This window comes from Lagenorhynchus albirostris, chromosome 13 (genome assembly GCF_949774975.1).
Source record: "Lagenorhynchus albirostris chromosome 13, mLagAlb1.1, whole genome shotgun sequence".
NCBI lineage: Eukaryota > Metazoa > Chordata > Mammalia > Artiodactyla > Delphinidae > Lagenorhynchus > Lagenorhynchus albirostris.
Genome location: NC_083107.1, coordinates 69,992,344 through 70,016,390, shown reverse-complemented (window position 1 = coordinate 70,016,390; position 24,047 = coordinate 69,992,344). Strand labels below are relative to the sequence as shown.

General features: G+C 55.5%; 1 protein-coding gene across 2 annotated transcripts in view; it reads right to left on the bottom strand.

Annotated features, from left to right (window-relative positions):
* The window catches only part of DNMT3A (DNA methyltransferase 3 alpha), a 101,254-nt gene that overhangs the window by 33,712 nt on the left and 43,495 nt on the right, over positions 1–24,047 (bottom strand). For both annotated transcript variants that reach the window (XM_060170029.1, XM_060170028.1), the window contains exons 4-6: positions 12,333–12,603; positions 6,310–6,353; positions 5,723–5,869 (exon numbers count right to left, since the gene is read on the bottom strand). In XM_060170029.1, coding sequence (XP_060026012.1) covers positions 5,723–5,869; positions 6,310–6,353; positions 12,333–12,603 — 462 coding nt within the window. The remainder of the gene's footprint in view (positions 1–5,722; positions 5,870–6,309; positions 6,354–12,332; positions 12,604–24,047) is intronic.

The following is a 24,047-nucleotide window of genomic DNA, read 5'->3' as shown; positions in this document are numbered from 1 at the left end:
GCCAGGCCTCTGCCTCTCAGTAATGAGGGTTAATAAAGTAACACCTGTAAAAAGCCCTTCCTAAGCCTAAAGCGCTCCCTCAGGGTCATTCTGTTCTGAAAATAGTCAGAAGGAGGAGCCTGGAACTGCCCCCTTTGGGGTGCCTCGCCTCTGCCCTCCCAGCTGCCCAGGCCTGGGCCAGCTCTGCCAGGCCAAGGAAGGTTCTCCTCGACTCAAGCACAGCAGAGGCCCAGTGGGAACAGCAGGAGCACAGGGTGGCGAAGACTCAGCCGCTGCCTTACCCGTGGGAGCCCACCCACAGTCCCCCAGCCCCACGCTGTTCTCCGGGTACACTTGTCAGGACCCCCGCAAACCAACGGCTTGGGCCTGAGCTCCCTGAGAAGAGGTCTCGTATTCACCCACCTCCCAACTGCTTAGTCAACCAACAGGTATTCATTGAGCCTGTTCTCCCTGCCCCAAATCAGGTTGGGCATGATTGGTGAAGACATAACATGTAAGAAAGAGTTAGTGAAAAATACTCTATGAAGTATAATTGATTGCTAAACCCAACAATATTAACACTAAGGACTGCAGGGGTGCAGAGGAGGGAAGAGGTCAGTGTGGACTGGAGAAATCCTAGAGAGCTTCCTGGAGGAGGTAGCAACTCTGGGACTCAACCCTGAAGCATGGATAGGGGAAAGCACAGCAGGAACAATGGCAGGGAGGAAGGACGTATAAAGGGGAGACTGGTCCCTCACGGGGGACCTTCCTATTACAGAATGGTAGTGAAGTGGGGTGGAGCCATTGTGGAGGTCACAGTGAGGGTTGAAGCCTTGAGAAACAACCAGAGGATTTCTGACATGATGGGGAGACAGTGGAGAGCCATTGCTGGGTTTGTAGCAGGACCTGGTGATGACTAAAAGGACTGGCATAGAGATGCAGAGAATAGGAGATGGGACAGACACCAGCATCCCAGTTCCAGCAGGAAGCCCCACTTCAGCCTCAGGGAAGGAGGAAATGCCCCATTTTCCTCATCCAATTATTTAAAATTTCATTCATTTGTGATATTCTAAGTCTTCTTAATTTTTTTTTTAAAGGCCTGGGGAGGCAGATAATCTCAGATGGACAGCACAGTAAAGAGCAGACCTCACTCAGTAACTGTGGACTGACAAGGGTGGTCACGGGAAAAGGAAACTAAGCCGAGGGGGATGCTTTGAGGGAAGAAGGCCCTACAGGTGGGGCATGTGGACCAGGTGCAGACTGGGATCAGGTGAAGCACCACAGCAGGGCACACAGGCCCTCAGGCCCCGCCCAGCTTCCCAGCCACACTCCTGCTGCTCTGAGCCCAGCACCTGCACCCTGTGCTCCATCACCCACCACCATGAACCTCCATTCCTGAAAAGGCCACACTGTCTTGTGCCTCCGAACTTTGCACATGCTGTATGTCTCTTTCTGCAGTGCCTTTCCTCCCGCTTCCCTAAATTCAAGTTCATCCTTTAAAAGCCAAAAGCCAACTCTTGCTGATTTGAGGATGACCCCAGGCAGAATTAGTCTAAGAGTCCCTTGGTGATGCTCTCCCTGAGGTGCCCGATCCCTCGCCCTGTCATAGGATAACCAGGAATCCCCTAGGCTTCTGGTCGCTCCAGTATCTTACTGGGCACTCAGACAGGGAGGGTTCTGACTGTCGGCTCAATGATGGTGCCCTGCAGGAACTTCAAAGGGCAGGCATCACCTTCTGAGGTTTGGAAATGCTGGCGGGACCTCCCAGGGGCATAGTCTGGGAAACAGCTTGTATTCGGCAGTAGGGAATGTGTCTTTTTTGGGAGTAGGATCCCAAAAAAGCACACAAGTGGTAAGGGGAGCAAGACTGGCTGAGGGGACTTCCCTGGTGGCGCAGTAGTTAAGAATCCGCCTGCCAATGCAGGGGACACGGGTTTGATCCCTGGTCCAGGAAGATCCCACATGCCATGAAGCAACTAAGCCCCTGCACCACAACTACTAAGCCTGCGCTCTAGAGCCCAAGAGTCACAACTACTGAAGCCTGCATGCCTAAAGCCCGTGCTCCACAACGAGAGAAGCCACCACAATGAGAAGCCTGCGCACCACAAGGAAGAGTAGCCCCCGCTCAGCACAGCTAGAGAAAGCCCACGCGCAGCAATGAAGACCCAACACAACCAAAAAAAAAAAAAGGTCTTTAAAGTCTGGCTGAGGGTGGGAGCAGACATCTGGGGGTGCCACTATCAAGGGAGGGAGCAGGCATCTGGGAGTGCCACAGTCAAGGGACAGAGGAGGATGCTAAGAAGATACGGTTGGAGGAGATGGGAAGAATCTTGGGGACGAGGTCAGAAAGGCCTAGTGAGGCAGTTTCAGAAGAAAGGGCCAAGTGCCAGATAACTAAGAGGAAACTGCAAAAGGAGGACGGATTTCTTTCCCCTTGGTAAGCCACTTAGAAAACAGGCCTGACGAAGACAGTTACTGCTCTTTAGCCTGAGGGGCACTTGGGAATCTCGGGAGCTACCTGTGTTTCCCCACGGTTCTTTCTGGCCGCAAGGCATGTGGGATCTTAGTCCCTTGGCCAGGGATCAAACCCGAGCCCCCTGCAGTGGAAGCACAGAGCCTTAACCACTGGACTGCCGGGGAAGTCCTCCCCAATGCTCTTGTTAACCTGTAGCTAGCCCTTCCCTAGTGCCCTGGCAGAGCCCAAGAGGGGCGAGTGTGGTCTCTGGGGACGGCCCCCACGTGGCAGTAGCAGCCTGAACTCAATCCCATTCCAGCCCCTTCCCTGTGCCCCGAGTAAGCTTGTGGCCAGCTCGTAACTCTGCAGCCCCAGCCCCTAGTCTGAAACAATGGGCTCCAGGGTTCTAGCGCTTGTACCGGAAGTCGTGGAAATCTTGAGTTGTATCATATGAACAAGGAACGTTACTAGCAGAAAATATATTCTGGGTGCAAGTCTCTACATCTCAAGTCACGCATCCCTAAAATATTGTAAATTAAATCAACTTTAAAGTTTTTCTGTTCACGCTCATTGATGACCTTTATCAGTTGGGGGAAGCAGATGCCAAAGGTTTCTTTTTTTCTACAAAAGCTTTTAATGGTTGTTGCACTTTGGTGATAGGTACATGGGGGTTCATTACACTAGTCTCTCTATTTCTGTCTATGTCAGAACAGGTTCATAATTAAAAAAAAAGTCTTTTTAAATTTTAGTGGAAATTTTAAAATTGAGAAAATGTATCTATTATCTTACTTTTCCCTGTGAGTTGAGAAAAGACCTGCCTTTTTTATTGCAACTGAGAGCAGGCCTCCATACTGCTTCTTCAAGGGAGCACAGTTTGAGGATCACCAAATTTCTAGAAGCTTTTCAAGCGTAAAAGTCTTTATATCTAGGGACTTCCCTGGTGGTCCAGTGGTTAACACTCTGCGCTCCCAGTGCAGGGGGCCCGGGTTCCATGCCTGGTCAGGGAACTAGAGCCCACGTGCCGCAACTAAAAGATCCCGCACACGCACCAACGAGGTCCCGGTGCAGCCAAATAAACAAATAAATGTTAAAGAAAAAAAAAGAAGTCTTTATATCTAGCCTCTGGCCCTAGGGCTAAGGGAGAGCAGAAATACAGGCCACTCATAACAAGGGGTTAAAAAGCAAAGCCCCTCCCACAGGCCACAGAGGAATAGCCCCAGGTCCTGAATGAATTTCCATCCCAAAGACCACGCTTAATGCTCAGAGTCAAGCCTCTCTTCTCCCAGACCTTGGTCAGGCTGTCCCTTTTCCAGGCTCCTCCAGGAGAGAAATTTCTGCCTTCCTGGATCCCAAAGGAACTGGAAACAATCAAGTAGCCACCCCACCCTGTACTGAACTTTCTCTAGAGCAAGTTCTCACACAATGCAAACGGCATAACACCATCCTTTGCAGGCCTGGGGTAAAGACAAGTGAGAGTGAAGGTGAAAGGCCCCACGTGGTGGCAGTTCGCGTTTCCCTTCCCTTCCTGGTGCCGGTAGGTCAACGGGCTTCTCTCTACTAACCAGACATACAGGAGAGCAGCCCCACAATGGTGCTTCGTAAACTGGTTTCGCCCCTTGGTCTCCACGGCATCACCTCCCTTCGCTACTGAAGCCCTCCCTGGGCTGGCTTTCTCCCTCCCAACCCGCACAGAAGCCTCTCTAAAAGTCACCAGCTACCTCCAGATCGGCAGGTGCAAACAGCCTGTCTCAACTCAGCCTCCGCAGGGCTGGGCGGCCACTGCCTCTGGAAAACCTTCTCCTTTCTGAGACACGGCTCTTCCTCCCTCTTCTTCCTCCCAGGCCCCTTCTCAGTCCCCCTCTCCACGTGGCTCTAAGTGTCGGGTTTCTGTGCACAGAATCCAGAGACACTGTCTCTGCTTTCTCCTCCTGTTTCCTACATGAGCTCATCAGTGTTCGTGGACTTAAACGCCAGGTTCTGCTCCTGACGCCGTCTCATCTTTGATTTGCAGCCTGGACCTCCCTAGGCTCCAGGCTCCAGGCACCTCAGCATCTCAGGCTAAACCCTTGATTCCCTCCCGTCCCAAACTCGTTCCTCCCCTAGTCTTCCCCACCTAAGGAAGTAGCACACCCATCACCCAGGCGTTCAGGCCAAACCCCTGGGAGTCGTGCTTCCATTCCCTCCCCTCCCCCACCCCGGCCATCCATCAGCAAGCCCTGCTGTTTCTATCTCTAAATCTCCGGATCTGTCCCTATCCGTCTCCATTGCTGCTCCTTTAATCCACATCAAATCACTCCCCTGCATAGAAACCTTCAATGGCTTCCCAGGACACAGCGTTAAACCAGCTTTCGGGGCAGCTTCCCCGGTGGCGGCGCAGTGGTTAAGAATCCACCTGCCAATGCAGGCGACACGGGTTCGAGTCCTGGTCCGGGAAGATCCCACATGCCGCGGAGCAACTAAGCCCATGCACCATAACTACTGAGCCTGCGCTCTAGAGCCCGCGAGCCACAACTACTGAGCCTGCGTGCTCCGCAACAAGAGAAGTCACCACAATGAGAAGGAGCCCGGGCACCGCAGCAAAGAGCAGCCCCCGCTCGCCGCAACTAGAGAAAGCCCGTGCAGCAACGCAGCCAAAAATAAATAAATAAATTTATAAAACAAACAAACAAACAAAAAAACAGCTTTCGGCCGGGACCTCAAGGCCCTGTATGACTGGACCCTGCTTACCGCCCAGCTTCATCGGACCCCACTTTCTCCCCTGCTCGGTTCACTCTGGGAGTATCGGTCTTTCACGTAGCCAAACAAGTCAGGGCCTCGCTTGTGCTATTTCCTCTGCCTAGAATGTTCTCCCCCACCCCACAACTCACAGAGCCAGCTCTTCTGTTCCTTTAGGCCTGAACTTAAATGCCACCTCCTCCAAGAAGCCTGTCCTGACCACCCCACCTAAAGCAGGCCTCTGTTAACCTCTATTTCAACCCCTTGTTTACTTGTTTCCTGTCCATCTTCCCCATCAGAATGTCAGCTCCAAGAGGGCAGGAATTCTATACGCGCAAAGCCCAGGACACTGCCTGGTTACACGGTAAATGTCCAATAACATTTGTTGAAAGAACAAAGGACCCAGCCACTGCCTAGGGATCCAGCAGTGCCCTGTAAGTGCGAGAGGTTAACCTGAAGGGGAAACTGAGGCTCAGCCAGGGCCTGACAACAGCTGCAGACAGTGGCTGAAGCTAACTTCCGGTTTCCCAGTTCCGTGGGACAGGCTGGGGCCCAGGCCAGAAGGCACCTCACCTCCCTTTTCCAGCGTGCCAGCCACTCGTCCCGCTTGCGCTTGCTGATGTAGTAGGGGTCCCCCGCCTGGAAGGTGAGCCGCGGCATGGGCCGCTGGCGGAGGCTGGACTCCCAGCCCAGGCCACCCCGCAGCCGGCCCCGGGAGCCCTAGGACAGAGATGACAGAGACAGACCGGCATTAAGGTGAGCACGGACAGCCCCGCTGCAGGGTTTTTTCCTCCTGGAGGGGAAACCAAGGAGGCACTCACCTCGAGCAGAACACAGAGCTCTGACTCCTGGCCAGAGATGCCAGCCCTGCGAGTGCGGGCCAAGCCCCTGTCTGGGCTGGAGAAGTGAGGGATGTGGGGCAGGACATAAACTGGGAGGGGAGGTGCTTGGTCTTGAAGGGGGACCAGCTGGCTGCCTCGCTGGGGGCCTTCCAACCTCCACACCCACTTCCTCTGCTCCTCACAGAGGGACATGTAAAGAAGGGGCCAGGGGCCACCTTGGGCCCCTCACACACACTCGCCACAGTCGGTCAGAGCGGTGGCTCTCTTCTCCTAGAATCAGGATCCACAGAGCCCCTGGGGGTTGAGGAAAACACTTGCCTCCATTTTCATGGATTCGATGTTGGTCTCCTTCTGTTCTTTGCCTGTGGAGAGGGAAGAACAAAGGGACTGTCGGCAGAGTTACAGGAGTGGCTCGGAGGCCTCACCTTGTGCCTGGGGTCCCTGCCACGGGGATAGGGCTTCTCCAACCGTTTAGTCATTCCTGTGTCAAACCTGATGGCCTACTGTGTGCCAGGCGTCATGCTGGCCCCAGGACTCAGAGCACAGCCAGGGCAGAAAAAGGACTGGGGCAGGGCTGGAGGCCCAAATCCGCAGGAACAACAGAAAAGCCAGCACTGTGGCTTCTGGCCCATCGAGTGCCTCAGGCACACAGAAGGGATCCGGAAATAGCCCCCTTGCCTGCTCCCAGTTGCGACACAGCTCCCTGCCCAGAGGAGGGGCCAGACTGCACAGCTCTCCCTGGCCCTGGAAGGGAGCACTGGCTTGTATGTGTGGGGTGCAGCAAAGATGCTCTAGGGGGAGGGGGAGGGCACAGGGAGACAGCAGCAAGACTCTGCTGAAACAACTTCGTCTCTCTGAGACTCAGTTTCCTCATCTGGAAAATAAAGATGCCGGAGATGGTTTCTAAGGTGCTCCTGAAGAAACGCAATATTGCGTTTCTGCCATGAATATCTGTTTCGGTCCCCCATTCTCCGCCCATTCTTAGGTCCCTGAGTTCAGCCTTTATTCTAGAAGCCTGGGATTCCAACTGTCTCCATGTGACCTCTGTAAGCTTTCCAGGCTTACAAGCTTTCCAGGCTTCCAAGCTTTCCTTTTCTTCACTGAATCAAGGTACATAACCCTTCGAATGCTTCCGGAAGGCAGCGTTTCCCTGCTCCTCTTCCCTGCAGTTCCTCAATGGGCCCTGATTCCAGTTCCTGGAAGGGAAGGCTCCCCTGGAGGCTGAAGCCCCAGCAGTACCGTCGTTAAGGGTCCGGGGCGGGGGGCACAGAATGCCCCTGCGCTCCTACCCTGGTACCTACCCACTCTCCTACCCCACCCAGCTCAGGGCCGTCACCTCTCAAACGCCCTTCCCGGGCCATCACATCCCGGAGTCTGCAGTCCTGGCCTGGCTGTAGGCTGGGTTAATTATGCCTCTGAGCTTCCTGCTGGAGGATGGGGCTGGGCTGGGGGGTGAGGAGAGTGGGAGGTGAGCCTCCTCTCACCTGGGCCCCAGAACTCCTTTGTCTGGAGCCAAGAGTACTGAGCTCGGGCCCAAAGCAGGAAGGTCACTAAGGCTGGCTCATGGTCGCTTGGGGGGGCGGGGAGGGGGGTGTGAAGGGGAGACAAAGAGCCCAAAACGGAAAAAACAGCCCCTCCTGCATCTCCTGGCTCTGAGGCGGAAACCAGCTACAGCACTGAAGGTCTCTGAATCCTCGGTCCCCGAAGAGGATGTTTCTTTCCCCCTCTCTCACTGGGGAAGAGCCGGGGCTCTGCTCTGGGCTTTGGCGACCTGGAGCCTGGGGACGGGGAGGGCAGGGCCAGCACCTGCGGGCGAGTGGGAGGTGTGGACTCCGCGGTGCCAGCTGCCCCCAGGGGCGGGAGGAAGTGGGGGTCACGTGTACTCGCCAAGGCTGTGTACACAGCAGGCCTTTACGTCTCACCGGACTTTCTGTCTCCTCCTCGAGCTTCCTTTAGGCCCTCTTGTCTCACCACAGCCAGCTCCCCAACTTTTTCTCGGGCATCCTGGAGCCGGGCTTCCCCTCTTGCCCGCTCCGGGCCTCCCTCCTTCCCGGGGGTCGCCCCTCCTCTCAGATCCTCCGCGTTCTGCCCTAGTGAGGCTTTGGGCTGCCAGAAGGGGGCGCCCACCCTTGGATCAGGAGGCAGCCTGCTGCCCCCTGGGACCTTCCTTCGGGGGACGCTCCGTGGCATGTGGTTTACGGGGAATCATCTATTCATTAGAATGAAAGAAAGTCGGGGCTGAAGGAATTGTAGAGATGATGGGGTACTTGTCCAGCCTTTCGAAGGGGAAACTGAGGCCCCAGGAGCAGAGACGTACTGCCAGAGCTGAGATCAGATTTCAGAGCTCCTGACTCCCAAGCCGGCTAGCTTATTTCACACAGCACCACCCTGATGCCCCCCCCCTCCTCATTCCCCAGCCCCCATGCTCCCCGAAACAGAATTTTTCCTCATGCGGTTTCCAACTGGCTTCTTTCTGGAATTTTCTCCCTGACATACTCTGCGCATGCCCACTTGAGTGATATCTCTCTCTCTCTCTCTCTCTCTCTCTCTCTCTCTCACACACACACACACACACACACACACACACACACACACACACACACACACTTTCCAGCCCGTCCCAGCAAAACAACCAACTGGGCGGCCTTAGAATGCAGCACTTGTCCTGAGTCAAGGGGGGTCAGCAGCTCTCTCGACACTCCCTCTGCAGTCCATCTGCTCCTGGCCCAGATCCAGGGTCACAGGCTGGGCCAGGTGGCTGTGTGCCTTCCAGGGTGGCCCTGGCAGGCTTGGACATGACCCTGGGGCATCTCATGTCCTGGGGGCAGGAGAGGCCAGGGTGCTTCTAACACTTACCTGTTGGTCTGAGGCTACACTCTGCCAGGGGCCACCCCCAAATTCCCTTTAAAGTGAAGCCAAATCTCAATGACAGGGCTGAGGCCAGGCTGGCCTCAGAGGGCAGCCACTAGCCCAATGCTGCGTGTTCTGTCTAAGCAGAGAGGAGCTTGGTACTGACCCTACTCTGGTGCTGGTCCTTTACTGGTCGTATAATCTCGGGTAAGTTACTTAACCTGTCTGAACCCTCAGTCTCCCCACCTGAAAAATGGGGGGTAAAAAAGTCTTCCTCAGATGCTAGCAAGGATTAAATAAGAGAATCACATAAACAGCAAAGTTTAATATGCATTGAAATCATGAGGATCTCTTTCAAATGTAGATTCTGATTCAGTGGGTCTAGGGTGGGGCCTGAGATCCTACATTTCTAACATCCCAGGTCATGCCAGGAGACGCTGCTGTCCATGGACCACTTTGAGTAGTAAGGACATAGAACACTCAACACATAGTTAATATTCAGAAAAAATAAAATAAATAAGATAAAATAAAATAAAAAAGAAAGCCACATTACCATCGTTACTACTATCATCATGACGGCCTCAGTGCTAAGAGTGCAGGAGCAGTTCCAGGGCCACCACCTGCCTGTCCAGGTGGCTCTCGTCCTTTATTACTCATCATCTCCTCTGCTCTTCCTTTCTCCTGGTTGTACTATCAAGATCTGGGGCTCCTGGGAGGGTGCCCAGGCCAAGACTGCCTTAAAGCCCTCCATTTTTCCTGTGTAGGAACTAATGAGAGTGCTTCCAGGACAGACGGATGGGGCCCCTGAAAAGAGACCTGGAATGAGGGGAACCGAAAGGAGACCATGGCCAATTCACTTCCACCCTGGGGCCTCAGTCTCCTTCCTCCTTGGAACCAAGTAGCTGCCTATGTGTTCTGTGTGGCTGACTGCTGGACCAGCGGCCGAGCCTCCAGTAGGCCAATGCCCACCCCTCTAGGTAACAGCTCACCAGTCTCAGCAACCAGGCGATTCACAGTGACCTTTAGGGACCCCAGCTCTGATCCCTGCCAGCATCCCCACTACCTGAATAGCTGGGGCCACACAGGACTGCTCCAGGGCCAAATTTTGAAGATCAAGGACACGTGGGATGTTTTTGCCCAGTGCACTTTGCACCAAGATTCTGAGAAGGATCCGCTCAATATGTGAAAGTCCCAAACCCAGGAGTAACCCTTGAACCATCTCTCCCCTTCCCCCTTGTGTCCCTGGCACGCATCCACAGCTCCCCAGACCCACCCTCCTCCCCTGGGCGCCTGCAGCAGCCTCCTAATCGCTCCGTCCTGCTTCCCAGCCCCTCTGTTCCATTCCAGGATCCAGATGGCAAAGGGATCTTTTCAAAATGCAAAGCGGATCACGTCAACCCCTGAGAGGGCAGCCTTGAAGCCGCGCTGGTCCTGTCTGCTGTCGCACACCCCTCTCCCTTCCTCCCCCCATTCCAGACTTGTAGGTTTCTGTCAGGTCCCTGGATACCATGCTCCCTCCCACTTGTTCTCACCCCCTCCCGGCCCTTCGCCTTCCCTGGTGAACCCCAGCTCATCCTTCAGCTTAGGTGTAACAGCCCAGGCTGGCTGGCGTTCCTCTGTTACAGCTCCTCAGAAAACCATGTTTATTTTCCCTTAGAGAACTTATCTCCGTGTATAATCACACACTGGTAAGTGTGCATTTCTCATTAACATCTATCTCTCCAGTGGACTGGGAGGTCCTCCAGGACAAGAACCAGGTTTTTGCTCGCGATGGTTTCCCCAGATCCCGGCACACACCAAATGGGTGTTTAATAAACCCCTGTTCACTGACCAAAGGAGTTGCTCCTGAGAACGAACAGAGCCGGGGAAATCCCAAACCGAAAGCAAACTCTCACGGGTTAAGAGCAGCCTTGGAGTGCTGGTTCCATCCCATCAGGCAGCAAGGGCTGCCCTGGCCCTGGGTGGTGGCTGGGTGCAAGCCATGGTGGGGTCCCAGGAGCTGCCTACTTGGTGGGCAGGGCCGATGGGTTCCCCGGTTCTGCTCTTGCACATCTGGCTGTTGTAAGGGGAGGATGGCGTTTTCTCCCTCTCCTCCAGTTTCACTCCACTCTGGCCCCTTGGCCGCTCCCACCACGAGTCAGGACACACCCCCGGAGGTGCAGAGTTCAGGACCATCCCCCACTCCAAGCCCCACTCCAGAACAGCGGGGGATCTGGGAAGGGCACACCGACTCGGAAGCTAGAGACCAAGATGGAACGAATTCTGCATCTGCCACTGACAGGATTGGAGTCCCTGACCAAGTCACTTCATCTCGTTAAGGCTCAATTTTTTTCCACCTTAAGATGAGGATAGTAATCCCTCTTGAAGAAGATTGTTTGGAAGAGTAAATAAAACAACAAATGCAGAGTGAGTACCTCAGAAAGCGCTTTGCACATGGTGGGAGCGTCATAAATATTAGTTGAATAATAGACGAATGAAAGATATTTTAAAATAAATTTGGGAATCTCTTTTCCGGAGATGCTCTCTACCTTGCACGAATATTAGGTTTGAATGCATGCAAAATTAAGTTATGCCAATTAATCGATTGATTCATTCCATCATGTACACTTAGGAAGGAAGGCTTTTTGAAATTAAAATGCACATATGCAAAACAACCTGGCAGGGCCCTGGGAGGATCAAATGTGATAATGTATGAGAAAGTGCTTCGTAAACTGTGAAGCCCTGTACAAATGCTAGTTGTCCTCATTACTAACATGTTTACAGCTCTGTTGGCCCCGAAATCGCTGGCTTAACCTTAAAGAGAAAAGTGGGCAACTTTCCAGGACTCCAGGGCTAGGCCACAAAGTCCTCAGAGGAAGAGGCCTGGGCTGGGCAGCGCACACCCAACTCCCCCCTGCTCGTCCCCTCCCCCAATCTGTCACCACCAAACTTCAGTCCAGTCCACTCAACTATGGTGGGCTCAGGACATCTGCACCGGGAAAAGCTAGCTGGGCTTTTAATATCCACAAGGACATCTGCTGCCCTCGAGCGCCCAGGCCAGGGGCTACCAACGTGTGGACCCCAAAGAGCCGCAGGTCTCGCGGAAGAGTAAGCAGGCCAGGCAAAGGCTGAGGGAAAGCGAGGCACACGACCAGCCTATGGGGAGACAGCCATCACCCCAGTCCGGCAACCAATGGCATTCTGTAAACTCACTCTTGCCAGATCTAGCTGTTTTTTTCCATGAGAAGCCAAAACTCCAGATTTTTATGTGAAATTTCTTGATTCTTAAATATTGGCAACTCATTTTTTTTTAATGTTTAAAATACTACATGGGCCAAATCAAAAATGTGTGCAGGCTGTATGCAGCCTGCAGGGCACAGCTTTGGCAAGCAGACCTTCCGCTACCGTGCCCAGCCCAGGCCTCCTGGGACCCACTAAGCCCCGAGGTTCTAACCCTCAGGGGGATCCCAGCCAGCCCAGCAGAGGCTGCCCTGCTTTTGCCCAGGACTTACCCTCTTCTGCAGGGGCTCCCCGGCCATCCTTGGGGGTGCAGCAGCCATTCTCCACGGCTCTGGAGGCTTCGGGCGGGGTCTCAGCTGCACCCTCTCCCTCTGCTGGGGCCCCGCCCTTCTGCCCCCCAGCGGGGCTCCCCTCCTCTGGCTGGGGCTCACTCCGCTTCTCCAAGTCCCCGTTGGGTAACAGCTCTGAGGGGCCTGAGTCTTGGGCCATGGACGGGGACTTGGAGGTCACGGCGGGGTCCTTCGGCGTGTCACTGCTTTCCACCTGGAAAGATAAACGTGAGGGGAGAATTAGACCAGTGGTTTTAGCCCCTTTTGCATCACTGACCCATCTGAGATTCCGGTGAAAATTATACACCCGCTGTCCAGAAAACTGTGTGCACATAAATGTTTATGGAGTCAAATACACTCACAGTTGTTCTCTCAGATTCAAGGGGTTCACAGGCCTGACCCCCTGAAGTCAAGAGGTCTGTGGACTCCAGTTAAGAAAACGGGAGAAGAGACCGAGCAGCTTTAACAGCCTGGTCCCACTGCCAGCTGCGCCCCAGCCAGGCCACCCCCACTCACTGAGGTGACAGAGGGTGCCCAAGTCTTCTCTGTGGCCTCTACCGAAAATAGATGCTCCTCACACTATCCCTACTTCAAACCAGGACCCCTCCTCAGAAGATTCTAGTAACCCCGGGCTGATCTGACTTCTGTGTCAGAGCCCCCTGGCTGTCCCCCTGGTCTCTCGAGCTGCTGCCTGGCCAGGTGGAGTGTGAGGGTGAAAGAGGGCCTCCGCTGGGCCCCAAAGCCTAGCACAGGTCCCTCCCTCAGCGTTGGCCCACAGCCTTCCCTGGGCGCTCAGACCCCAGGAGAGCCAAGGCCCCAGCCAGCAACCGCAGTCTCTGCAGCAACCCTCCCTGGCACGCGGCGCCACGTCCCCCCCAAGAGGAAGTGTCTTGCTTTGTTCCCAAGAGTCTCAGAACTGAGCTTGCTACAAGAATCACACTGAGAGTTGTCGGAACCGTCCTTCAGAAGTGTCACTGCATGGTGGGCAAAAGCTCCTCACCCCGTTACCCCTCAGAGCCGCTCGGCCTCCCGGGGGAGGCTCTCAAGAGAATTTTGTGATTAGCTTGAGGCCACACACTTTGTGAGGACAGAGCGTGGCCAGCACTTGGTCCTTGGCCCTCTGGGGGCAGGTAGGCCAGGACATAGCAGAAGGAACGAAGGTGTCCTCTTGGGGCAGGAGAGACAAGAGTCCCCTCTACTTGGCGCTCTGCCACATCCGCGGGCACCAGGCCGCCCCCAGCAGCCCTGCCCATCGGCTCCCCTGCAGATCAGCCGCCTGGAGAAGGGCGGGAGCGGCACCAGCTCAGCAAACACCTCAGGAAGGCGCCGCTCAAGAGGGCGCCTCAGCTTCCCCACCTGTAAGGTGAGATGACTAGGCTAGACCAATGGAGGGTTTCCTTCTTTTCAAGTTTTTTTTCTGTTTATAAAAGTCAGACACACATATTATAAAAATACAAACCACACAGAAGTGAGTAGTATTAAAAGGTTGAAGCTCCTGTTTCACTTCTGTGCCTCCAAAATCACTCCCCACAGGTGAGCCGTTATTAACAGCTTCCCTGGTGGCGCAGTGGTTAAGAAGCCGCCTGCCAATGCAGGGGACACGGGTTCGAACCCTGGTCCAGGAGGATCCCACATGCCGCGGAGCAACTAAGCCCGTGTGCCACAACTACCAAGCCTGCGCTCTGGAGCCTGCGTGCCGCAACTACTGAGCCTGCGTGCCGCAACTACTGAGCCTGCGTGCCGCAACTACTGAAGCCCGCGCGCTCTAGAGCCTCGGCAACAAGAGAAGCCACTGCACTGAGAAGCCCGCGCACCGCAACGAAGAGTAGCCCCCGCTCGCCGCAACTTGAGGAAGCCTGCGCGCAGCAACGAAGACCCAGTGCAGCCAAAAACTAAATAAATAAATTTAAGAAAAGATTTTTTTAAATTGCTTGTTAACAGTTTGGCAAGTAGCTTTTCTCGACTTTTCTCCTCTGCATCTACAATCATGTGTAAGTTACATGTTTATACACATGCATTTATACACACATCCAGATCCAGGTTTTTTTTCCCCTAAGAAGGGATCATACGACTTATCGTTCTGCAACTTGCTTTTTCACTTAGCAAGCACCGCGGGCATCTCTCCATACCAGTGCGTGTGGATCGGGCTCATTCTGTCTCAGCTGCTCAGCATTCTATCGAACGGATGCTCCTTAATTTATTCAAACCATCTCCTAATGGTGGGCCTTTGGGCTGGTTTGCTTTCTCCTGCAGTGAACCCCTTGCACCTAACCGCTCTGCGCACCTGTGGATTTCTGTAGGCCAGAGTCCCGGAAGTGGACTGGCCGGGGGGAGAGGGCCTGCCCATCCACGTGTGAGTAGATCCTGCCAAATTCCCTCCAGAGAGTTGTATCCCTGAAGCACCCCCCAAAGCCTGAGAGACCACTGGTTTCCCCAGGCCCTCCCTGCAAGGCCCGGCAGCCTCCAAGGCTGCTTCTGCTCCGAGGATCTACGATCTAAACTCTGAGCCCACTGCTGTATGGTGAGGAAACCCCCGAGGTGGCGAATAGGGACGTGGGCCTTGTTAAAAAATAATAAAAATAAAAACCAGCATCCTCCCTGGACGAGTCCCTACATGGAGCAGCTGAGGGCGAGCAGAGGGAACGCGCGGCCTTGCTGGGCTGCTCTCCTGGCCGTGTGGAGGGCTGTGTGGGACAGCTGGGGGCAGGCCTGCTTCCAGGAAGAAAACCTCCCGCAGAAAGCTACAAACGTGTGCGCGCCTCAGCAGCAGGGGTGGGGGGCCGCAGCAAGAGGAAGACGAGGCCTGTGGCCTCTGGCGGAAGGGAGAAGTCCTCCACTAGGGTTGGGCACTTGGGGCCGAAGCCGGCAGAGCCGGGAGGCCAAAGGCAGGATGGCCAGGGGAGCAGCCAGGCCCTGTCTCTCTCTTCAGCTGCCATCCCCAGGTGTCAGGACCCACACACCCTGTTCAGGACTCAGAAGGTCTTTCCCACCTCCCTGCTCAAGCCAGCAGGCTCCCTGGCCTAGAATTCCCCTCCCTGGATAAATCTTCTCATTCCTCGAGGCTCCTGTGTGTGAGAGAGTCGGGTGGCCCAGGCAACCCAGAGGGCCAGGCACGCCTGGGCCCCCACTGCTACCCTCAGGCCCGGCTGTACCAGCGCCACAGAGCCCCAGACGCAGCGCTCCCGGGGGGTGGGTAGGGGGTCCCGCTGGCCAACGCAGGCTGAGAAGTTTGGGCCAGCGCCAATCTCTTACCATGGCCGTGGTCCTCCTTTCCTCTAGCCACTTGCTTCCCCAGACACCTCAAGTCGAGGCAGGCTCCCAGCCCCACAAACTGCTCAGACAACTCCGCTGTCACTCACTTCCTGCCCGGGGACCACACGGCCTCTTCTCACCCTGGGACTCACTTCCTGTTGACTGCCAGCTCCATAGCATAGAGACCCAGGAGTACCTGCTCCGAGACTCAACCCAGCCCCAGGGTCCCAACCCACCCGGATCGGGCACCCCTCCCAGGCCTGCCCTGGAGGACCCGTCTGCAGCATGAGACACGCCATCCTTCCCGAGGTGGGCGGATGAGGGGTAGGGGAGCACCCTGCACAACTCCAGCCCCGGGGGTAGCTCAGCGGGCTGAAATCCACCCCAATCTCACGAGTCCTCTCCCTCCTTTCCTCCCGACCAGCCCATCCCCCATTGCCCGCCCTCTCTGGTCGTGGATGACCCTGAGTTGACCAAAGCTCTGGGCTTAGGGGAGCTGCCGACTCTTGCCACGGTCAACCCTTGATCCATCTTACCCATCAAGAACCCCACACACACACGGCCAGTACTGGCCCCTCACTGGCCCTCTCTCTGGAGTTCAGGGTAACTGGGCAGCTCAAATCCACCCAGAAGAAACCACTGAGAGGAAGGAAGGAGGTCCACAGGCAAATGGACTGACGCAACTCTAAATCTCCAGGGAGGAGCCGGGTGCTCCCTAAAAGGGCATCTCAGGTGAGAAGAGCAGACCTGGAAGCCACTAGGAGTGGCCACCCCAGCCAGGCCTGTGCCCTCCTTTCCCCCCACCCCCCACTAGCTTGTCGCCTCCTAGAGGCAGGGACTCGCTTTATTACGTTAGACTGGGCGCGGAGCAGGGCACCTGGCAGGTGTTCAGTAGTCATGATTGATACCTTAATGCCAAAGACCAAGTTACGAGCGAGAGCATCCAGTTCACACGTCTAGAGGGAGTTTCAACTTTGTTCATGTCAAGCGTAACTGTTAAAAATCCTGTTTCTGTTTGCTTTTATTCTTTACAGTTGCCTTGAAAGGAGACACGGCACACCCTGAGACACTCATTGTTCCCATGGCGGGGAGGGGTAGCAGCAGAAGCCCCTGGTCCCTGTAGAAGGCACCGCCAGCAGCTAGAGGTGACAATTTGCACTCCCCTTCTTCTCACCTGTGGGGTACGGGAAGAGGGCGGGAGTGGAGGCAGAATGGGAATGGCAGCCACGGGCCCCCTCACTTCTCCTCCCTGGGGTGGTGGACACAACGGATCACGCAGAGTCTCTTCCCACCGTGCGCCTAACCCCGCCCAGGGCCCACCTCCCGGGGCCCCTCAGAGTTTGCCGATCTTTGCCTTCCTTCCAGGCAAGACCCCTCCACCCCAGGGAAATGCCTCCTGCTTCTCTGTTGCCCACCCGCTCCTCGGGCCCCTCCTGCGAGCAGCTCATCCCAAGCAGTGAAGGCAGTGGTTCCCCGCAGAGGACATCTGGCAATGTGTCTGAGACGCTCTGGGTCACCTCACTGTGGGTTGGGGGGACAGACAGTGGCTTCTGGTGGGGAGGGGACAGCCCTCACCACAAAAATTACGCAGCCCCAAACGTGGATGGTGCTGTTGTTGAAAAGCCCTGGGCTGAGGACGGGGGCGCGGACCAGGGACTTTTTCTAGGGACCATTTTTTTAAAACAAAAAAAAATTTTGGTAAAATATATGCAACATAAAACCCACCATTTTATCCATTCTCAAGTGTACAATTCAATGAAATTAAGTACATTCACACTGTGGTACAACCATTAACACTGTCCATCTTGAAAACTTTTTCATCAGCCCAAACTGAAACTCTTGTACCCATTAAACAAAATTCCCCATCCCCCCACCCCCCAAGTCCCTGGCAACCACTATTCTACTTTCTGTCTTCTAAGGAACATTTTAAAATCTGTCTGTCTGTCTCTCACACACACCACCCCGGGTGGTATTTGTGCCAGGCCCTGGTCTTTGGAACCCTCAGCCTTGCCCCCAACACCCCCAAAGCCCCTGTGGAGCCTGGCCCTTAAGTTCACCCCAGCATTCACTCACATCCCCTAGCCCACCGCATACCACATTTGTTTACAAAGCACTTTCACACCCTATCTCATTAGAGCACTCCTCACATGTTACCTAATTATTTGTTTACTGTGTGTCTCCCTCCTAGACTGTGAGCTTTGCCTTATTTAACTTTTTATTTCTCTTCCTTCCAACCACTCCACTGACAGCTCCCCAGTGCTAAGCAGAGGACTCGGCATAACTATGCTTATACAATCGATCGACTTAATTATCCCAATTATCCTGATGGGTTGGTGTTACTCTCACTTTTCCAAGGAAAAGGTCTCCAAGGTCTGCCTCAGGTCACACGCCTTCTAAGTGGTAAAGCTTCCAAAATGACCCAGGTACAGGAGAGGCATTTGAAAGCTAGCCACCCACTCTGGGTTGAGTCTCAGGAAAAGCCCAACCTCAAATCCCAAGGGACCCAAGGAGGGAAAAGGAGGCTTTGATGTGCCTGAGCAGGGCCAGGGAAAGGCTGCAGCTGTTTCCCAGGCAGCAGCCACCACAGGGAAAGGCCAGAGGCAAAGCCAGAAGTGAACCTGTCCAGGCCAAAGCCAGTCCCCCAGCTGCCCACCCTGCCCCCTTCCCCTCCCCCTTTGCTGGAAGTCTGGACCAGACCCCAGAACTCCAACCCTCCCTCAGGAAGGGAGGCCTTGTCTCCCAAGGTGGGGCAGAGTGCCGGGGCTCCAAATAGGAAAGGGATTTTGAGGCCTGTTTGACAGGTATGATACCTGCACACGAAAGCTAAGAGGCGAGGGAAATGATACAAGGGAGACAGGTCCCTGGGTCAGCTCTCCAGCACAGCCCCAGGCGCAGGCTTACCTGGGCCCAGGTGTGGAGGGGGGAGACCTGGGACCCTGTGTCTACCACTGGAAGGCCCTGGAGGTCGGAGCCACGTTCTGGCCTGGTTCTGGGCACCTGACTCACCCTCTCCTCCTGTGCCAGGAGCTGCTGCTGAAAGGGGCCTTTGCCCCCAGACCCCAGGGGAGCTCCGGCGGGGGGAGGCCCAGAGGCTGGCAGATGTGGGATGGCCTCACCTCGCCCTCCCCAGCCTTCCTGCCCTCCCTCCTACCCCCTCATCGCCATTGTGCCTTTAAGGCACTTGGAACACTCAGCTGTATGCCAGCCGGGGACCCTGGCGTCTGGCCAGCTATGGCCTCTTGATTAAAGACACACAGAGACGCAATCACACGCACAGACACACAAGGGGTTCACCATGGCCCAGAGAAACCCGCTCACCAGCCGCAGAGACGTGCTCAGATGCCCCAGAGTGATGTCAACAAAAACACGCCAACAATCCCCCTCCACTCGCACCCTCCGTTCACTCCAGTCCCTCGCAGACCCTTCAGCTCGCCACCAACGCCCTGGATTTTCCCAAGTTGACTCTCGTTTCAGGAAACAGCCAAACCGTCCACGTAAGTGGGGCAGCCCTGTCCCCTAAGCGTTGGCACTGGGCCCGGGCTCCCCAGTCTCCTCTGCCCCAGGCCTTCCTGCAGCCCCTTCCCCTGGCAGCCCTCTGCTCTGATCGGCCGGAAGTGGCCTTGAGGCAGGGAGAGCCAGAGAGTTCCCCCACGCCCACTCCCAAGAGAGGCCCACATGCCTCCCTGCTCAGCCTTCCTGGGGTGAATGGAGTCGGACCCCAAGACTTTGGAACCAGGACCTTGACCCTTCCAATTTCCTTTTCTCTAGTGGAGTGGCCAAAAGGGCCACCAGTGGGGTCAAGGGACAGAAGGACCAGAGGCCAAAGAGGGCCAACTCTGGCAAGTCTGACCCCAGCTTGGGTATGACTTCTAGGTGCCACCATTTCTCTCACCACTGAGGCTGGGAGCTTCCTTCCCACCCTCCTCCCCAGAGATCTCTCCAGCGTGTGTGTGTGTGTGTGTGTGTGTGTGTGTGTGTGTGTGTGTGTTTAAGAAAGAGAGAGAGAGAGAGAGAGAGAGAGAGAGAGAAGAGGGACTCAGGACTGAGGAGAGAACTTCAGGGTGTGGCGAAGTCTTAGAGGTCACTCAGTCGGGGCCCCTGCTAGCTGTGACAAATGGATGCAAGAACTAGCATGCCTGGTGAGTGGCGGCCCATCCGGGGTTCTACTTCCAGCAGGGACACCTGTCCACCTGGAAGAGGGCCTGACTGTGCTCTTTGAAGTCAACCTCAAAGGATTTCAGGGTGAGCTGGAGCCTCCCTTGAAAAAGCCATTATGTAGAGAAGATCCAGGTCGTATTTAAGTAAACCTCTTTCGCAGTTTTCTTCTGTTCTCAACCTCTACGTCCAGGCCTAGGGTGACAGGCTGGGTGAGAAGGGAACTCAGCATGGAAAATGGTGCTTTCCTGTCTATGCTTCACGAACCTTTCTAAAGTTTCTGATGTGTGTCTCCCCACCCCCGCCCACCCCCGCTGGGGCAATGCTCATCCTGCCCCACCCTACGGCGTGACTTCATAGCTTTAATCACAGCCCCACTCAGCTTCATCTCTCCAGATTGGAGAGCCGTAAGCTCTCTTGTCTGTCCTCACTTGGCTGCCCTGCCTTCCCCTTCATCGATGTAGCTGCCCTTTCCTGGAGCTTTTCCATCTCTGTATATCTTTCTTGAGGTGGCAGGACTGAAATGCACAAAATTCTCTAGGTGAGGATGATGAAAGAAGGCCGACGTCAATAACTGCCCAGATGTGTGTGCGGAAGGTCCCTGCAGCAGCGGGAGTGGGGCAGGTGCAGCTCGGGATCCGGAGACGCCCACGGGGTCCTAGGAAGCCCACGGGGCTCGGGACCGGAGGGAATGAACCCCTCTTGCTGGAGAGGGCCTGGAACATGTGGCTCTGGGGAAGGGACCGGGGAGGGCTGAAAATAAACAGGGGTTTTTGGAAAAACAAAACGGAGAGTCTGGGATTTCACTCAGATGCTCCCCCGATAAGACCAGATAAGTAGATCAGCCTCTGGAAAGGGCCCCTGCCAAACCTGCTCCCTTCCAGAAGGCTCCATCTCTGACAATACCACTGCCACTGGCCCTGGGGGCTGGCAGCACCTTCCTCCCTCTCCCTGGTCCGCAGTCCAGCACTGCAGGCCCTGCCAGTTCTCTCCCATCACGGCCGCCCCCCAACAGGCTCTGGGGGCAATTTTTGGCCCCAATGTGCCCCATCCTATCTCCCTGCATTCTCTTGTGCTCAACCCATCATGCTCACGGATGCCAGAGTGAGCTTCCCAAAACATGACGCCCATCACTTCACACCTCCCACCGTCTCAAAAATCCTCCAGATAAACACAGCACATTTTTGAGAGGATAAAATATAAACCCTCGGGCTGCCTGCAAACTACCTCTCCACCCAAGATCAAAGGTGTTCGTAAACGAAACCCTCGTCCACTCAGCCAAGCCAGTCCGCGCACGGTCCGGCCTCCCCCAAGCACGCCCGTCCCCGCGCACACTCGTCCCTGCATACGCTGCTCAGGAAGGTCCTAGGTGGGGAAACCTCCCACTTTCCCCGGCCACACGTCACCTCCCTTCGAAGGCCCAAGTCCAGCCCCTCCCGCCAATGTCTTCGGCACTTCAAGTCCAGACCACGGGCCAGGCTCTTGGGGTACTGGATGGCTCTGTGAGCGCTGGTTTGACATGATCAGCTGGGGGAATGAGCAGAGGAGTCTGCATGGCACAGTTACAAGGAAAGTCTCTAACCTCGCGAGATGTCTGACAGCCCTGTTTTCCCCACACCTTCAAAAGCATGACGACACAGGGCAACGGGCAGCAGCGGGCCCACGCAGGCTCACAGGCAGGGATGCCCCGTGAGGGGCCGGGGCCCAGGAATGGGAGATACCCTTTCAGGAAGTTTCGTGCATAAAAACAAGGGGCACCAAGTCGCCGAGTCAAGGTTCCAGGGGTTAGTGAAGGAGCCCTTCTAACCCGGACGCAAAGAGGGGATTTGATTTCTGTCTTAAGAATCAAACGGTCATATTAGGTGGGAAAATGAGCCGATACTGCAAAGGCCCAATAACTGAGGGAAACGATACTCGGCTGGCTTAAGCTGCAGTGGAACGGTCCCCCGGCTTCACACAGCTTACAGCACAAGTCTTTCGCTTTGAAGTGGAGCCGTTTGGCCCTCAGGAACTCACTCACGCAGGCGTTATGATGGAGGCCCAGCCTCCAGCGAGGAGCGAGGAGTGAGCTACGCGGCAGCGGGTCTGGCTGAGCTCGGTGCCTGCTCCCAGCCCCCTCTCCCCCTCCTCCCCTCCCCCTCCCCCCCTTTCTGGGTTATTCTTAGCAAGAGGTGACCTCAGAGTGCTCCCACTGAGCAAAAATAACCCTGGAGGAAGTTGATGAATATAAATTTTCAATGAATAAGTGCATATACCTAGTAAACAGGGCGGGGAGCCCTGAAGGGCCGGCCCCCACCCCAGGGTCTGGCGGGCAAGGGCAGATACTGTCCCTCCTGGAGCCCCAGCGGTAACCAGCACATAGGACAAAGGCGCTCGCAGGGCAGGCTGGGTCTGTGAGCAGGCAGGAACCAGCTTCGGACACCCTCACTTGTTACTCGGCAACGTCCTCGGAGCCGGTGAACAGGAAGATGCCTCTTCCTCCCAGCCGACGCTCACACCCACACACAGGCCCACACTCTCTGGCCAGCAGAGACGAGCCCTGCAGGCTGCTGTCCCGTCCTCTGGTCGCGGGTACTGGCCAGCCAGCAGGCCCTGCACCCAGGTGCCAGCTCCCTTCTAGGCTCCGCCCAGCCCTGAGGCCGGCTTCCTGTTTCCTGTTGCTGCTCCGGCTGCGAGCATCCTGGCTCCGAGGCCAGTGCCACAGACCAACACTGCCGCCCGGTTGAAATGGGCCCACTGCTCACTCCTCAGACCACCGCAGCCTTCCCCACTTACCCGCAGACTCCCTGGTATTTGGGTCAATTGCCCTGCTCAGTTCTGTTTTCTCTGGATGCTTTTTGGACCAGGTCTACACGCTTTTTCAAACAGCCCTGCATTCATATGTTATCTTAAAGCGAATGTGGGATACCCAGTCTTCCAGATGGTGTGGCCGTAGTGGCAAGGGGGAATGAGCACCGTGGGCTCTGCAGTCGGGAGGTGTGGAGTCCAAGTCCAGATCGTCCTCTCTGAACCTCAGTCTCTTCATCTGAATGTGGGGATGGTAATGCCAGCGGCCTCCACCTACCCGACACAGGTTTGTCCCTGGCATCAGATGAGGTCACGGTGCAGAAAGCCCTCGCTGGCAACCGACTGCTGCACCACTCTGAGCCTTTCTTCGTGGTCGCTGACCTCAGTGAGTGGGTAGACAGTGCAATGGGGGTGCCTCTAAATGGCAGATCTGGTGGAAGAGACAAGGCCTCTCCACCAGCTTTTCTGTGTGAAAAGCCAGGCTTTGGTTTAGGTTTTTTAAGTTCCCAATCCACCAGGAAATGGTACTTTTGTAAAACACGAAATCATGACTGTGGATGTGGCGACAGTATCAAATTGATATAAAGGTTTCTAAATGCTGATTCTCAAGTTCTGTACAGACAGGTAGCAAAACAGTTCGCAGACTGGTGCTTCGCAGTCAGGTGTGTGGACCAAAGCCCGGGATTGGTGGGCTGATATCTTGTCTTACTTCTTAGTGTTTAAATTTTAATTTCACGGTCAGTTCAAAAGGGAGAGCCAGCGTGGGTCCCGATGGCTGCACTGGGCTTCATTTGCAAGACAGGCCTTGGTGGGCTGCGATACCGGGCAGGTAGAGAGAAGGGAGGGCTGCGATACCGGGCAGGTAGAGAGAAGGGAGGGCTGCAGAACAGCTTACGAGGCAGCGGGACGAGCGTGCTTGGGGTGATCAGGGAGCAGCGAAGAGGCGGGGTTTCCTTGGCAAAAGAGGTGGCCGCTGAGCAGCAGTGCAGAGGCAGGAGGGGTCACATGGTGGAGGCAAATGGAGGGCTCCAGGTCTCGTCCCATGAGAAGAAAGCGCCTAGAGAGTCTTGAAAGCGACGTGCCCCAGGCCGTGTTTAGTTAATTACGTGGGGCCTCCCGTCTGGCACACTAGGTTGAAATAAGTCTTACTTATTTGGCAGGTGCTCGGTAGGTGTAATGTGCTTGTCACCGAAGAAGAGAGGGCCGGGGGTTCTAGAGAGATGCTGGGGGCAGGTGGGGCCTGATCTGGGTGAGGGCGCAGCCAGGAGGCTGACACAGGAGCAGGGGAAAGTGGAAGGCACTCAGGGACAGGCAGGCCTCGGGGGAAATTCTGGAGGCGATTTCACAGCCTCAGGCCGGGGGATGGTGAGGACACCACTGGATGCACCTCGTCCCTCCCCGTCCAGCAGTGCATATGCAACATTTGCACAAATGTTTGCGCTCCCAGCACTGTTCCCTCTGTTC